The sequence below is a fragment of the Hippocampus bargibanti genome, linkage group LG11 (genome assembly GCF_051943395.1).
Source record: "Hippocampus bargibanti isolate YZ-2025 linkage group LG11, ASM5194339v1, whole genome shotgun sequence".
Lineage (NCBI taxonomy): Eukaryota > Metazoa > Chordata > Actinopteri > Syngnathiformes > Syngnathidae > Hippocampus > Hippocampus bargibanti.
In genome coordinates, this window is record NC_142744.1 from 6,070,805 (window position 1) to 6,084,512 (window position 13,708).

Below are 13,708 nucleotides of genomic sequence, written 5' to 3' on the forward strand. Positions count from 1 at the left end.
ATGCCTCCGGACAAGTTGTGTCCATAATTTGTAAAATCACTTCAAATGACTTCTACTGAGCATATTAAGATTCCTCGGCATAGAGCTATATTTTACATTTTAAGACTCACACTGAATATTCAGGAAGTCTTGTTTTTGAGTTAGTGACGATTCCTGACATGATGTCACGTCTCAGGAACGCCCCTGACCGAGAAAGCGATACACAATGCATTTTGGGTACTTTGTTTGGTCTGAAAACATTGTGTTGATCCGTGTTGATGGCGAAATTCAAAGGAAAACACATAAATAACGTGATGGTGAATCATTGTGTATTGAAGCAAGGATACTATTTGATACTAGTTGACACAAATTCCCAGCAGACAAATCAGCCCATTTCCATCTTGTGCATTTTCTGGAACGCTACATTGGAATCCTGACGGGTCGAATTGATACGGAAGGACTTCTTTAATTGACTGCAAACATTTATGCTTTCCTCTTCAGAACTACAGTAAAGTCTCGTTATATCGATATCGGTTATATCGATAGTACTGCTTATTACGATACTATTTCTATGAACGCAAGGAGAAAATTTACATGCCGCAGGATCGGATATATCGATAGTCCGGTTATATCGATATTTTTTCCGACTCCCGAGAATATCGATATAACGAGACTTTACTGTATTTGAATCATATTCATAACTGGATGAGTAACAAGAAAGCATCTTCTCCGAATCTGAAGCCATTGTTTTGATTCTAGAGCAAGGCAAGACGTTGGCGTGATGTCACAAACAAGGGGGCGGGACCTTCTGAAACTCACAATTTCTGGTCATTTTGAAGTAGTTTTGGGACACTTTCAGTCATTTTTATTGTTGTTTTGCATTTGACTAATAATAGCAGCCTTGGGTATTTTAAATGCTATAAAATGTTTTTATGATATCAGTTAGGAAACAAAAAAATGGTGTCGGTTGTCCTTTAAACATACTTATATAAGCCTTAAACATACATCCATACAAAGTATAGCACTGGAGCGACTTGCATTTGGAACATATCTTGTTCGTAAGTAGGGGAGCATCTGTCATACAACCAGAGCCCAAATGGAGCATTATTCGCGTTTTTATCATAAAACGAACTGTTTTAAGTATGAGTAGTGAATTTAGTCACTCAGCCCACCTGGCACTTGACCAGCATGTTGAAGAATTCCTCGTCGGACTCGACGTTATCTGCATTGGCCATGAGGTGGTTGAGGACGGCTTGGTTAGTGTTCTGGTTGAGCCGTAGGCCCGGCAGGCTCCCGCCAGCGACCGAGGAGTTCTCGACCCCCCGGCCTTGAGCGCCGGACACGTTGGTGGAATCAGAAACGGCTGCCAGGAAGCAGAGGATGAATTCATGAATTGTATTTTTTTTTTTTTTACAAATCGAATACTCCTTCGCTGCCATTCCCGAATTTATTCGGGAATTGAAAAGAGTGACGTGGAGCGCCATTCCCGAATCTGTTATTAGCTATCTATTAGCATGCTAGCTGGCTGGCGACCTATTAGCTATCTGGTAGCTAGCTAGCTAGATAGCTAGTTTTTTATCTATTTGAGTTGCTTCTGGGTTGAGTGAATGCTGGCACATGTGGCTGCCGCAGCTCACCCGCAGAAAAACGGATCCTGTCACTGTAAAGTGTCCTTGAGAGTTTTGAAAGGCGCTTAGAAATCAAATGTATTATTATTATTATTATTATTATTATTATTATCATCATTTTCTAGCTATTTGCTATTTATTAGCTCTGGCTGGCTAGCAACTACCTATCTAGCTAGCTACCTACCTAGCTAGCTATCTATTCACTATCTGGCTGTCTGGCTATCTAGCTAGGTATGTGTTGGCTATCGATTGGCTACCTAGCTAGCTTTCTATCTATTTGAGTGACTTCCGGGTTGAGTGAACGCTGGCGCATGTGTATTATTATTATTATTAACTTAGGAATTAACTCTTTATTTCTGATTAAACAAGAGAGTCTAAGGTTTCTAACGCTGTATTGAATGTTTATGTAGTCCTAAAACTTAATATTCTGTGGGTCCTGCAATTTGAGTGAAAATGACAAAAACCCTGGACACATTTTTGCACATCGTCTGGCAGTGAATGAGTTAAAATGAGGGGTGCAAAATGGACAACACTGCAGTAATAGAGCAGTGTGTGAATCACTATAACCAATTCTTCACGTTTTGGTGTGTTTTTTTAATTGTGTGTAAATTCAGGCACCTACAAAATATTTGCTGAATTTTTCAGGATGTTTGCCTTTTTTTAACCCCCGTCAGAGCTCCATACTCACATTTCCTAATAATCCTAGGCGGAGAGTGAGAGCCGCCATTTAGCGACAAAAGGCTACTGCTTCCTTTCTCTCGAACGGAGCAACGCTGATCATCCATGCGGTTGCTCTGGAAGCGAGTGAGGAGGTCAAAGAAGCCCTCGTCACCGAGCATGTCAGGACTGGATCGCTATGCGAAAACACAGCAGGGCCGTCAGACACCAGCGTCAAAGGAAGGGTGAGTGTTATCTGCTGAGTCCTTCCAACCTTGTGTGCCCCGTGTGGGGGCACGTGGTTGCTATCCAAAGTGTTACTGGCGTCCTGGAGGACCTTAGTGGAACCTCCGCCGGTTTTCAACTTCTTCCCGCGCAGGCGGCTAACAAAGAATAACTTGGAGGAGCTCTTGGTAAAGGTGGGCTTGCTTTGTTTGGTCAGGATGTCGCTGCTCCACTTCTGAACCTGAAAAACGCAAAAACGGCATCTGTCATTGTAAAACAAAGCAGTGATGATCAAAAACGGAAAATTGGTTCCCAGAGAGAGTGTATAAGGCAAAAAGTGTGTAAAAAAAAGGCAGAAAATGGCGACATCTTGTAGACATGACAGTGTATTGCGTTTCCACAGGCTGATAAATTCCTTCCATGGAGCATGGACGCCCTCTTCTGGCGGCTTTTGGGTGCAACACGAGGTTTTCAGACCAAAGAAGTACAGCAAAATACATTGACGTGATGGAAGTACTGCTACAATGCGTCTTTTTTTTGGTCAGGGGCGTTCCTTCAGTGACGTCACGTACGGACTCGCCACCAACTCAAAAACAAGACTTCCTGAATATTCAGCGCGAGTCTTAAAACGTAAAATATAGCTATATGCGGTGTAATCTTATTAAAATACAGTAAAGTCTCATATCGATATTCAAGGGAGTCCGAAAAAATATCGATATAACCGGGACTATCGATATATCCGACCCTGTTTGCATGTAATTTTCTCCGTGCGTGCATAGAAATAGTATCGATATAACCGGGACTATCGATATATCCGATATCGATATAACGAGACTTTACTGTACGCTCAGTAGAAGTCATTTGAAGCCATTTTACAAATTATAGACACAACTTGTCCGGAGACGTCGGTTGTCCTTTAAACTAACATTCCAAACAAAATCTAGCACTGAAGCGAATTCACCTTACGAACGACTGTTCGAAACGTATCTCGTTTGTAAGTTGGGAAGCCTCTGTATTATAATTGGCAAACTTTTTTTCATTCATTGAAAGTGAGCCTTATAGTCCAGTGCGCCTTATATGTGGAAAAAGTTTACAAATATACCATACACCTTATCCTCCAGTGTGGCTTATACACCGGAAAATACGGTAAATGGTGCAAAAATCATTCTTTAGTCATGTGAAATATGTACTGTCAGTTAGTAAAGGTTGCGAAACAATTGGTGGAGGTACATACGTTCATCTTATCAGGCGTGAGTTTCATCAGCTCCAGGTTCTCCATGCTATGCCTCCTGCTCATTCTCGGCCTCGTCCCTGCAAATGCAAATCTGCTGACTGTGGCTGCCACTGGAAAACATTGAAAACACTGATATGTCCCAAATTGCTCACCTGGCATCTTGTCGTCGATGTTCTCGGACAGGGTGGAGTTATTGGTGCTGTAGCTCAAGCCCAAGACCATCTGCAGATCCGTCACGTTCATACGAGCCGTCAGCTCGCCACTCCTGTCTCCGGTCTGGTAGATTTGGAACATTTGTTGACAAGTCATTCACTGTCATTCTAGAATTTATTCGGCAATTGAAAAGCATGACATGGAGCGCCATTCCCAAATTTTATAGTTTTTTTTTTTCTTGCGAGGGGGTGCCGATAAAGCGCTGGTCAGACCTCTTGCCATGTTTTTTCTTCCCATTAGGGGGCAGCATTTTGCCTTTTGGCCACGTTAGCGCTTTGTTACAGCTTCAGTTGTCGTTAACTTATTCACTGTCAGACGATGTGCAAGTGTGTCCATTCCAGTGCCAGGGTTTTTGTCATTGTCACTCGGGTTTTAGGACTACATAAACATTCAATGCAGCGTACGAAACCTTAGACTCTCTTCTTTCATCAGAAAAAAAGTTATTTCCTAAATTATCTTGGTCTGGAGTTACAAGAACTTGAAATGAGTACAAAATATTATACAATATTGTACATACATATTGCGCCTTAACAACAGCTGAAAATGGTACAAAGCGCTAATATGGAAAAAAGGGAAATGCTGCCCCCTGGTGGAAAAGAAAAAAAAAAAACATTGCCAGAGGCCATGGCCAGTTCTTTATCAGCACCCAAGCACAAAAAAAAAATATCCGAACAAATTCGGGAATGGTGCTCTATGCCATATTTTCAACAGCAGTGAATGAGTTAAAGTGCTACATAAACCAATATGTATTGTATTGTATTGTATTGTATTGTATTTTCTACAGCCGCCCCCATTTCAAGCTCAGATAACTCCAGACCCATAATTTAGGAATTAACTATTTTTTTCTGATGAAAGAAGAGCGTCTAAAGTTTCTTACATTGTATTAAATGTTTATGTAGTCCTACAACTCAATATTCCGTGGGTCCTGGAATTTGAGTGAAAATGACAAAAACCCTGGCACAGGAGTGGACACATTTATGCACATCATCTGGCAGTGAATTAGTTAATTGTAAAACTGCAGGAATCATTCATTTCCTTTTTTTCAGTGGGGCAGGTAATGAAGGATGACTTGCATGATGAAGACAAACCTCTCTGCAGATCTCCAGATGTTTCTCAGCAAAGTGCATGGCCTGGTCGTGGTTACCAAGTGCAGTGTGGGCGTTTCCCAAACTCCAGCACGCTCGACCTTCACCAATCCTGTACGCACGCAGCAGTCTGGTTAAAGTAAGCGATTTCCCCCCGCCCCCCATGACTCTGTGCGTACCGGTCATTGAGGTCTTGGGCTATGATGAGATGTTTGAGGTGATAGTCGATGGCTCTCTCGTAATCCTGCAGCAGAGTGTACGTGTTGCCAAGACTGTAGCATGCCTGAGCCTCCACCGCGCGATCCTTCAGCTGCCTCGCCAACTGCAATGTCCTCCTGAACCACAGCGACACACGAGGTTTTAAGAGGACATTTTTAAGTCGTGCTTTTGAGATATACCATATTTTCCCGTGTATTAGGTGCACCACCAATGAATGGTGTATTTTCAAACTTTTTCCATATACAAGGCGCACCAGACAATAAGGCGCAGTTTCAATGAATGAAACAAGTTTTCCAAATGTATTATTATTTAATTGATTTTGTTTTAAAGTTTTCCATATATATATATATATATATATATATATATATATATATATATATATATATATATATATATATATATATATATATATATATACACAAAGATAGCTGGGTTAAACATTAAAGAGACGGCAGAGAGAGTTATAAAATGGATAGAAAACAGTGACATTTGGACTCGTTTCAACTTTGAAAGTTCAAAGGCAGAGTGAGACTGCAAGGTTAAAATATCCCATCAATCAGGCTCCACAAATAACCCGCACAAGCCATCTGTACACTTGATGCAAAAAGCTATCAACCCAGCTAAACAGAACACCATTGATGAGGAACTAGGTAAAATTATCGCAGAGAAAGCACCTACAAGGGATCATTCCTCAAGACGGTGAAAGAAGAAGGCTACGTTCCTCAAGTGTTTAATGCTGATGAAACCGGCCACTCCATTCCATCAAGCCATTAACGACCATCGCAAAGGTCAATAAAACCACTTTATTATACAGTAGTTTATTTCTTTAATTATAATACCATAGCACATTTATTATACATAAAATAAGGTATATTTTGTGTACTTTTAAGGCTTAGAAAATTAGAAAGTAGAAAATTATGTTTTATGAGGACCTGGTAACAGATTATTCTCATTTTAATAGTTTCCTATGGGAAATAATTTTTTGCTATACACACTTTTCGCCTTACACACTCTGAGAACCAATTAAGTTCGTAAGCCAAGGTATCACTGTATAAGGCTTTTGAATGTGCCTTATACACCGGAAAATACCGGTACCACGTGTCTACTTACTTATAATGCTCGGCTGCCACTTCGAACTCTCCGAGGAAGATGTAAGCGTTGCCCAGGTTGCAGTAAGCACGTCTTTCCGCCGAGCGGTCACCAAATTCCTTTGCTATCAGCAGACGCTGACGACAAAGGGGTCGATTTATTTTCCGAGGGGAAATTCCACCACCCAAGATAAGCATTTTGGGGGGGGGGGGGGTGACCTCAGCCCTCACCTGCTCATGAGACGCAACGGCGTTGCGAAAGTTTCCCAGCAGGTAGTGAGTGTTACCCAGGTTGCCGTACGTTCGGCCCTGGGCGGCCCGGTCACCAAGATCCTGCACGAGCACCAAGTTCGCCCTGAAAGTGCATGCGAGGGATGACAGATTAAGATGGATGATACAGGTAATAACACACAAACACACTAAGTCAAGGGTTTCCTCTCGGGGGCCATTAGAATGTTTAATTCCCTCTACATATTACATATAGAGCGCACAATAAATGTATGAAATAACGACTTATTTTGGTTTACATGGGACAATTTGAAATTTTGGTTTGGACTTTAGCAAGCATCATGGAGTTTGATTTCCTTTCGCGGACCAAATAAAATGATTTAAAGGACCAGATTTGGCCCCCGGGACTTGACTTTGACACCCGTGCACTAAGTGCAACCGTTACATACTCGTAATATTCCGAGGCCTTCTTCAGCGCCGCCATAACGTCTTCTGGGAAATCTCCAGGTTCAGCTCCACTCCAGCAAATACTTTTTCCTTTGGCATGATACACGTTGCCAAAGTTGTAGAGAGCTCGCGCCTGACCCACCTGGAACTCAGATATGAAAACTTGACATTTTGGTATTACAATATTAAAATTGTTTTAAGTCTGTATGTAGCACTTTTTGGGGACACCAACGCAGTGAAAGCTGGGCATCGGGTACCCGCCCCCTGTCTATATACACACTCACATTAGTGGCATGAGTTTAGGTTAATTCCGGATTGAGTGAACGCTGGCCCGAATGGCTGCCTCTGCTCACCCGCAGAAAAAAAATGAAAGAAAGGCGCTTGAAAAAAAAATCTTCTTCCGTGACTGTAAAGTGTCCTTGAGAGTTTTGAAAGGCGCTTAGAAATAAAATGTACTATTATTATTATTTTATGATTTTATTGTGTTATTGTTTTATTGTTTTGTTTTGTTATTATTATTACAGTAAAGTCTCGTTATATCGATATCGGTTGTATCGATAGTACTGCTTATTACGATACTATTTCTATGAGAAAATTTACATGCCGCAGGATCGGATATATCGATAGTCCGGTTATATCGATATTTTTTCCGACTCCCGAGAATATCGATATACGAGACTTTACTGTATTATTATTATTATTATTATTACTACCAGGTTACCTTGTCGCTGATATCCCTCGCTATATCCAAGTGCCTCTGACAGCAAACCATGGCCTCATCGAACCTCCCCAGCACCTTCAGCGTATTCCCAAGATTCCCGCTGGCTTTGGCCTCCCCGAGCAGATCCCCGACGGTCCTGCGTGCAGAAACAAAATGAGACCCGTGGCGTGACTTCATGGCTCCTGACCTCCCCGCGGTGACCCCCCCCCCTCCGACCTGGTCAAGGTGAGGTCATGCCGATGGAACTCCAGCGCCTTGGCGTAGTCGTGCAAGTGGAAGTATGCGTTGCCCAACTGACTGTAAATGGCGCTGAGCACCTGCAGGTCCTCGGTGCCCACCTGGATGGCGGCTTCGAAAAAGGATACGCCGGCTCTGTAGTCGCCCAACTTGCATAGGCGCTCGCCCTCCAGCGCCAGCTCAAGGCAGGACACCTCCATCCTACAAGGTAACAAAAAAGAAAATTACTTTTGAAATCAGGGAAAAGGATCGAAAGAGATACGTTGTCATTCGGGCGAGATCACCAGAACTGAGTGGACCAAAAAATGCGCGTGGCGGCAGAATTATTCAGTAGAGGATGTTATTACACTGCTTCCTTCCATTTACAGAGAACAATGGAGGTGGACTGACTGAGCAGAGTTTACACATACGCCCTTGTTTGTCATTTAGTGGGGTAGTCGACTCTTACAGCAGAGTCCGGGCTAGGCTACAAGACAGTGGCGGGCCGTGGATTTCATCGCTAGGCCTTCAGTAGTGCTATGTCTGAATCAATCCAGACTGAAAAAAGTCTGGTGTGATTTACTACAAGTCCACTAGAGGGTACCATTAGCCAGGAAATAACTGTCCGACATTTCTTAATGAATGTCCATTTTTTCTTGAAAACCCTGTCTTGAAAATGGCCTGAACAGTAAAATTCCAACCAAATTCATTTCTTCTCCTCCTTCAGTCATTGGGGGTTGACAAAACTGCTATTAAAACAACACAATACAGTGATACCTTGGCTTACGAACTTGGCTCCCAGACAGAGTGTGGATGGTGAAAAGTGTGTCTCCCAAAAATTCATTTCCCATAGGAAACCATTAAAATGAGAATAATCCGTTCCCAGGTCCCCATAAAACATAATTTTTTACTTTCTAATTTTCTAAGCCTTAAAACTACACAAAATATACATTATTTTATGTATAATAAATGTGCTATTGTATTATGATTAAAGAAATAAACTGTACTGTATAATAAAGTCGTTTTATTTACCTTTGTGATGGTCGATGGCTTGATGGAATGGAGTGGCCGGTTTCATCAGCATTAAATACTTTATGAGGAACGTAACCTTCTTCTTTCACCATCTTGAGGAATAATCCCTTGTAGGTGCTTTCTCTGTGATAATTTTGTCTAGTTCCTCATCAATTGTGTTCTGTTTAGCTGGGTTGATAGCTTTTTGCATCAAGTGTACAGATGGCTTTTGCGGGTTGTTTGTGGAACCTGATTGATGGGATATTTTAACCTTCCAGTCTACACTCTGCCTTTGAACTATCAAAGTTGAAATTCTCTCACTGTCGTCTGCCTGTGTCTTTAATGTTTAAACCACCTCCCTTCACTGCTGCGTTCTTGACCAATCACGTGGCTTTAACCGAAGACAGGTAATAGAGGACAAAAACAGTCGGCTGCCATTTTGTTGTTAGAAGAACGGGCTCGTTCGCGAACGACACATCACTCATTGAGGCAGCCCCGTGTACGAAAAAAGTTCGTATGCCAAGGTAAAATGTTCATAAATGTGACGTTCGTAAACCGAAAAGTTCATAAACCGAGGTATCACTGTACATATTGATTTATATAGCGCTTTAACAATAGCTGAAGCTGTAACAAAGCGCTAACAAGGACACAATGGCAAATGCTACCCCCATGTGTAAGGGAATTGCCAGAGGTCTGACCAGCGCTTTATCGGCACCCCGTGCAAGAAAAAAAACTAAACCGGAGAAAAATTCGGGAATGTTGCTCCACGTCATACTTTTCAATTCCCGAATAAATTCAGGAATGGCAGCAAATGAGGTAAAAACAGTTCAGTTTAGTAGATGTGACGCATACCTGCAGTTTTCTCTCGCCTTACAACAACAACAACAGCAGCACATGGTGCAGCTGAGAGGCATCTAACTGAGGTTTCCGCTGCATCCAGACTACAGGAACCTTTTCTCTTTTGGTTCTCATGGAGACAAAAGAAAAAAAAGTAGATCTGTATAGCCGATGAAGTATCTGACGTCAGCGATATTAAAGACGAGAAAACCCCCCCGTAGGCGTGTGACACGGTCAACCGCCTTAAGCCTAAATGCAAACAAGGGCACGGGAAAGATGCCAGTCAGCGTTTTCCCAGCTCATCTTTATCGTCTTTCCCTTCAAGGTCTCTCCTCTTGACCTGGTCACGCGAGATTACAGCGGCAGGAGCCCAACGGATTACGGGTCCCATGGAGTTCATTACCATCCCGGTAGCGTTGATATCCACACCAAGTAAGCAAGGGATGAATATTTTAAAGCTTATTAAATATTGATGCTACTTTGAATAGGAGCTTTGACGGTGCAGGTAATTCCAGATCGCCAAAATACACCTGACATTTAAATTTTACAAGAAATTGGAAAGTGAAATTGCATCCCTGCTTTGTATCTGCTGGACTGTTCTTGTGAATTACAATTGTGAACATCTTGAAAATATTCGGATACCTTTTTTTTAATCTCACAACTCAATGAAATAACAAAATTAGTATTTTTATTATTTTGTATTTTATTTTATGTAGTCAACCAGTTTCAAACTTGCATTTTTCAGCATTAACATTTAAAGGACAACGGACACCTCCGGATAGGTTGTGTCCATAATTCTACTTACAAAGATTCCACCGCATATAGCTATATTTTACGTTTTAAGTAAAATGTAATGGTGCTCTAAGTCATATTTTCAATTCCTGAATAAATTTGTGAATGGCAGTGAATGAGTTAATCGTTCTATGATTTTTTTTTTCCCATCCCATACAGGAATTATAGGAGTCATGACAAATCAAGTCCTGAGACTGCATAATGTTGAGAAGTGCCAATCTTGCCCCGTATTCCGTCATCACCCCATCCCGATTTTGCCAGTCAATCACGTTTACAGACAGACACACTCACACCGACATCACATATTTTCCAAAAATGCTCCTAAAGCATGTATGTCATGGTAAACAATAACTAAACTCTTTAGTTGAAGTCTCCTACCTGTAGCGGACATGGAATGACTGTTCCTCAGCTCGTGTGCTAATCACTGAGCCGTCTGTATCCATTGCCGTGCATAATATGAGGGAAAATCCCAATTTTGTTCCTGACCAAATAGTTGCCTTGAAAAAACGCACACGCGAAGAAGACGAAGTTGAAAATAGAATTTAGAAAAAAATAATTTCAAAGTCTTCAGGAGGGAAACTAGCTACTGAGTGTCCCCTGGGCTGCCTGCTTCGTTTTGCATCCCTGCCCATCAGTCTCCCCTTCTGTGGAGAGAATACAAGATGTGGTGTGTGTGTGTGTGTGTGTGTGGAGCCTCTTTCTGACCACGCGCTGTCATGGCAACACCCACAAAAACAGCGGCATGCATGAGCTGAGTGAGGTGGGTGGGAGGGGGGGGGGGTTGCTGCACAGTGAGCTATAGTTGAAAACGGAAAGGCTTTGCAAAGTTTGACACAAAAAGAAACTCCGAAACACTCCAGAACATCCTTCACAAGGCATGTATGAACTACACAAAGATAAGCAAGCGAGCAGAGCCAACCGTGACCTCATTTCTCCATGAGGTCATGCAAGCCACACCAATGCAGCTCCCCAAACATTCAATTGGATTGGATTGGATTGGATTTGCCTTTATTAGTCTCGCAATGGAGAAATTTACATTTCACAGCAGCAAAGTTATGAAAGAAATGAAAGTAGAAAAGCAAAACATAGGAGCTGCTGGAAAGGCAGCCACTCTCGCGGCGCCGTCTTGAAGTCAAAAGAACAAAAAAAAATTCTGCCACCGGGATCAGATAAGCCATTTTCCCTTCATTCTTTACTTTTAAGAAAAGAAAAAAAAAACACCCCAAAAATGATTGAGGTCAGTCTTTTCATTCAAAATGTCTTCAAGTGAACCTCCACATATATGCAATTCATAAATTTGCGCGTTTGCATTTCCCCCCCACTATAACCTAGCTTGATAGCGCTACAAGTTTGTTTAATAGGCAAGTAGTAATTGGTGTCAAGGTGGTATTGTTGCCAGTCAAACAGATCTGTTTTGGGAGTGAGGAGCTAAATATAACCTGGGTTTGCAACTGTACATCATGTACACTTGGATTAGTGCAGGGGTGTCAAAGTCATTTTTTGCAGCGGGCCACATTGTAGTTATGGTTTCCTCTCGAGGGCCGTTATGAATTTGGGGAACCCATTAGAATGTTTAAATCCCTTCAAATATTACATATAGAGAACACAGCAAATTAATGAATAACTCGTTTTCAAATCTGAAGTCAAGAATAATGACTTTTATTGTGGTTGACATCCAAAAATATGAAATTTTGGCTCAGATTTTAGCAATCATCATGGAATTTAACAAGTTTGATTTGCTTTCGCGGGCCGAAAAAATGATGTGGTGGGCCGGATTTGGCCCGCGGGCCTTGACTTTGACACCTGTGCATTAGTGCAAGACTCCATTCGGTTCTAACATCTCGATTTCCTGATTGAGCGGCATGAGATGGGAAAAACATTAGGAGGAGTCCTCAGTCTGATACACAGTCATGAAATAACACTTTCAAAAATAACCTTTTTTATGCTCACTTTTTTGTCCAAAGTGAGCACAATCACACTCATTTGTGTCAGATCTCATAAGATAGTGCAGGTGTATCGAATAAAGTGCCAGAATACATTAGTAAATGGAATAAAAATACAAATCGTAGCATACTGACCGGTAGCTCCTTCTCACGGGGGCAGGAAATCTAGAAAGCCTGCAGAGATTTTTTTAACATTAGTAATGATAAAAACTGTCATTTTTGCCCATAGTTATCATTTTAAATACTTGTATTTTGGTGACATTATCCCTGAGTTACATGTATACATTTTTCCTGGAAGTAGAGATGCCAATAGTGGCATCCAATACAAGTTATTTATTATACAAGTTTCGATAGTACGATAAAGACGATTTGACTAAGGCGGCATGCTTCTCTAAAAGTCAACATTTTGTAATATGTATTATCACTGGTTATCACGAGTAGATATTATACATAAACAAGGCTCAGCAAGTTTAATTCAAGAAATACAAAAAAACAGTGTGAATTACCGTCTAGTTACAAAGTCAATCGGTAGCCGGTTAGCGAATTAGCTGAAAACTTACGTGAGTCGATCCAGTTCGAACAGATCGTGGTTTCTCTCCTTGTTTCACTTTAATAAGAACTGTTACTCCAGTGCAAAAAATAGACACATTGCGCATAGACGACACTATTCTACAGCCATAGTTATTATTTTTTATTCCAATGAGTAATTCAAGAAGGTTGACCTTTTTCTTTTCTTACTTTTTGTCCTAATCGTAGTGAAGTTTGTTTTTGGACAAGCAGCCAATCGGAGCACGGTATTCAAAGAAGGCCACGCCTCACCGTCCGCTGATTGGTCTAATGTTTTTGAATAAAACGTTTGCATGACGTCAGGACAAGCCGCTGTCATTGAGTCATGCTGACCGCAAAATATAATTGAATCACGACGTTTTATTCTATTTTAATGTAATCATTTGAAGCCTGGAAAGTGAATTTAAATTGAGGTTAATAGTAGTAATTCACTACGGCCCAAGTACCAGCAAATATAGTGATACCGTATATGTACGTGTACGATATTCATCACAATACATTGACAGTAACATCAAGCTCATCCATTTTGTCTTCGTAAAAATGAAGTCCAGTTAAAATCTTCTTCTTTTCCTTTCGGCTTTTCCCGTCAGGGGTCGCTACAGCGAATCAAACTGGCGT

General features: G+C 41.4%; 1 protein-coding gene across 3 annotated transcripts in view; it reads right to left on the reverse strand.

The window, feature by feature from the left end:
• gpsm2 (G protein signaling modulator 2) overlaps positions 1 to 13,688 on the reverse strand; it is a 14,080-nt gene extending 392 nt beyond the window's left edge. The window contains exons 1-14 of one of the 3 annotated variants that reach the window (XM_089007738.1): positions 13,084 to 13,688; positions 12,659 to 12,697; positions 7,941 to 8,162; positions 7,725 to 7,860; positions 7,006 to 7,145; positions 6,560 to 6,683; positions 6,351 to 6,466; positions 5,201 to 5,356; positions 5,025 to 5,133; positions 3,876 to 3,999; positions 3,724 to 3,800; positions 2,539 to 2,730; positions 2,296 to 2,461; positions 1,152 to 1,342 (exon numbers count right to left, since the gene is read on the reverse strand). In XM_089007738.1, coding sequence (XP_088863864.1) covers positions 1,152 to 1,342; positions 2,296 to 2,461; positions 2,539 to 2,730; positions 3,724 to 3,800; positions 3,876 to 3,999; positions 5,025 to 5,133; positions 5,201 to 5,356; positions 6,351 to 6,466; positions 6,560 to 6,683; positions 7,006 to 7,145; positions 7,725 to 7,860; positions 7,941 to 8,161 — 1,752 coding nt within the window. In that variant the 5' untranslated portion in view covers position 8,162; positions 12,659 to 12,697; positions 13,084 to 13,688. Of the gene's footprint in view, positions 1 to 1,151; positions 1,343 to 2,295; positions 2,462 to 2,538; positions 2,731 to 3,723; positions 3,801 to 3,875; positions 4,000 to 5,024; positions 5,134 to 5,200; positions 5,357 to 6,350; positions 6,467 to 6,559; positions 6,684 to 7,005; positions 7,146 to 7,724; positions 7,861 to 7,940; positions 8,163 to 9,803; positions 9,881 to 10,958; positions 11,273 to 12,658; positions 12,698 to 13,083 lie in introns of those variants that run through there. The other 2 variants (XM_089007736.1, XM_089007737.1) reach the window with 2 other exon arrangements.
• Positions 13,689 to 13,708: the final 20 nt, after the last annotated feature.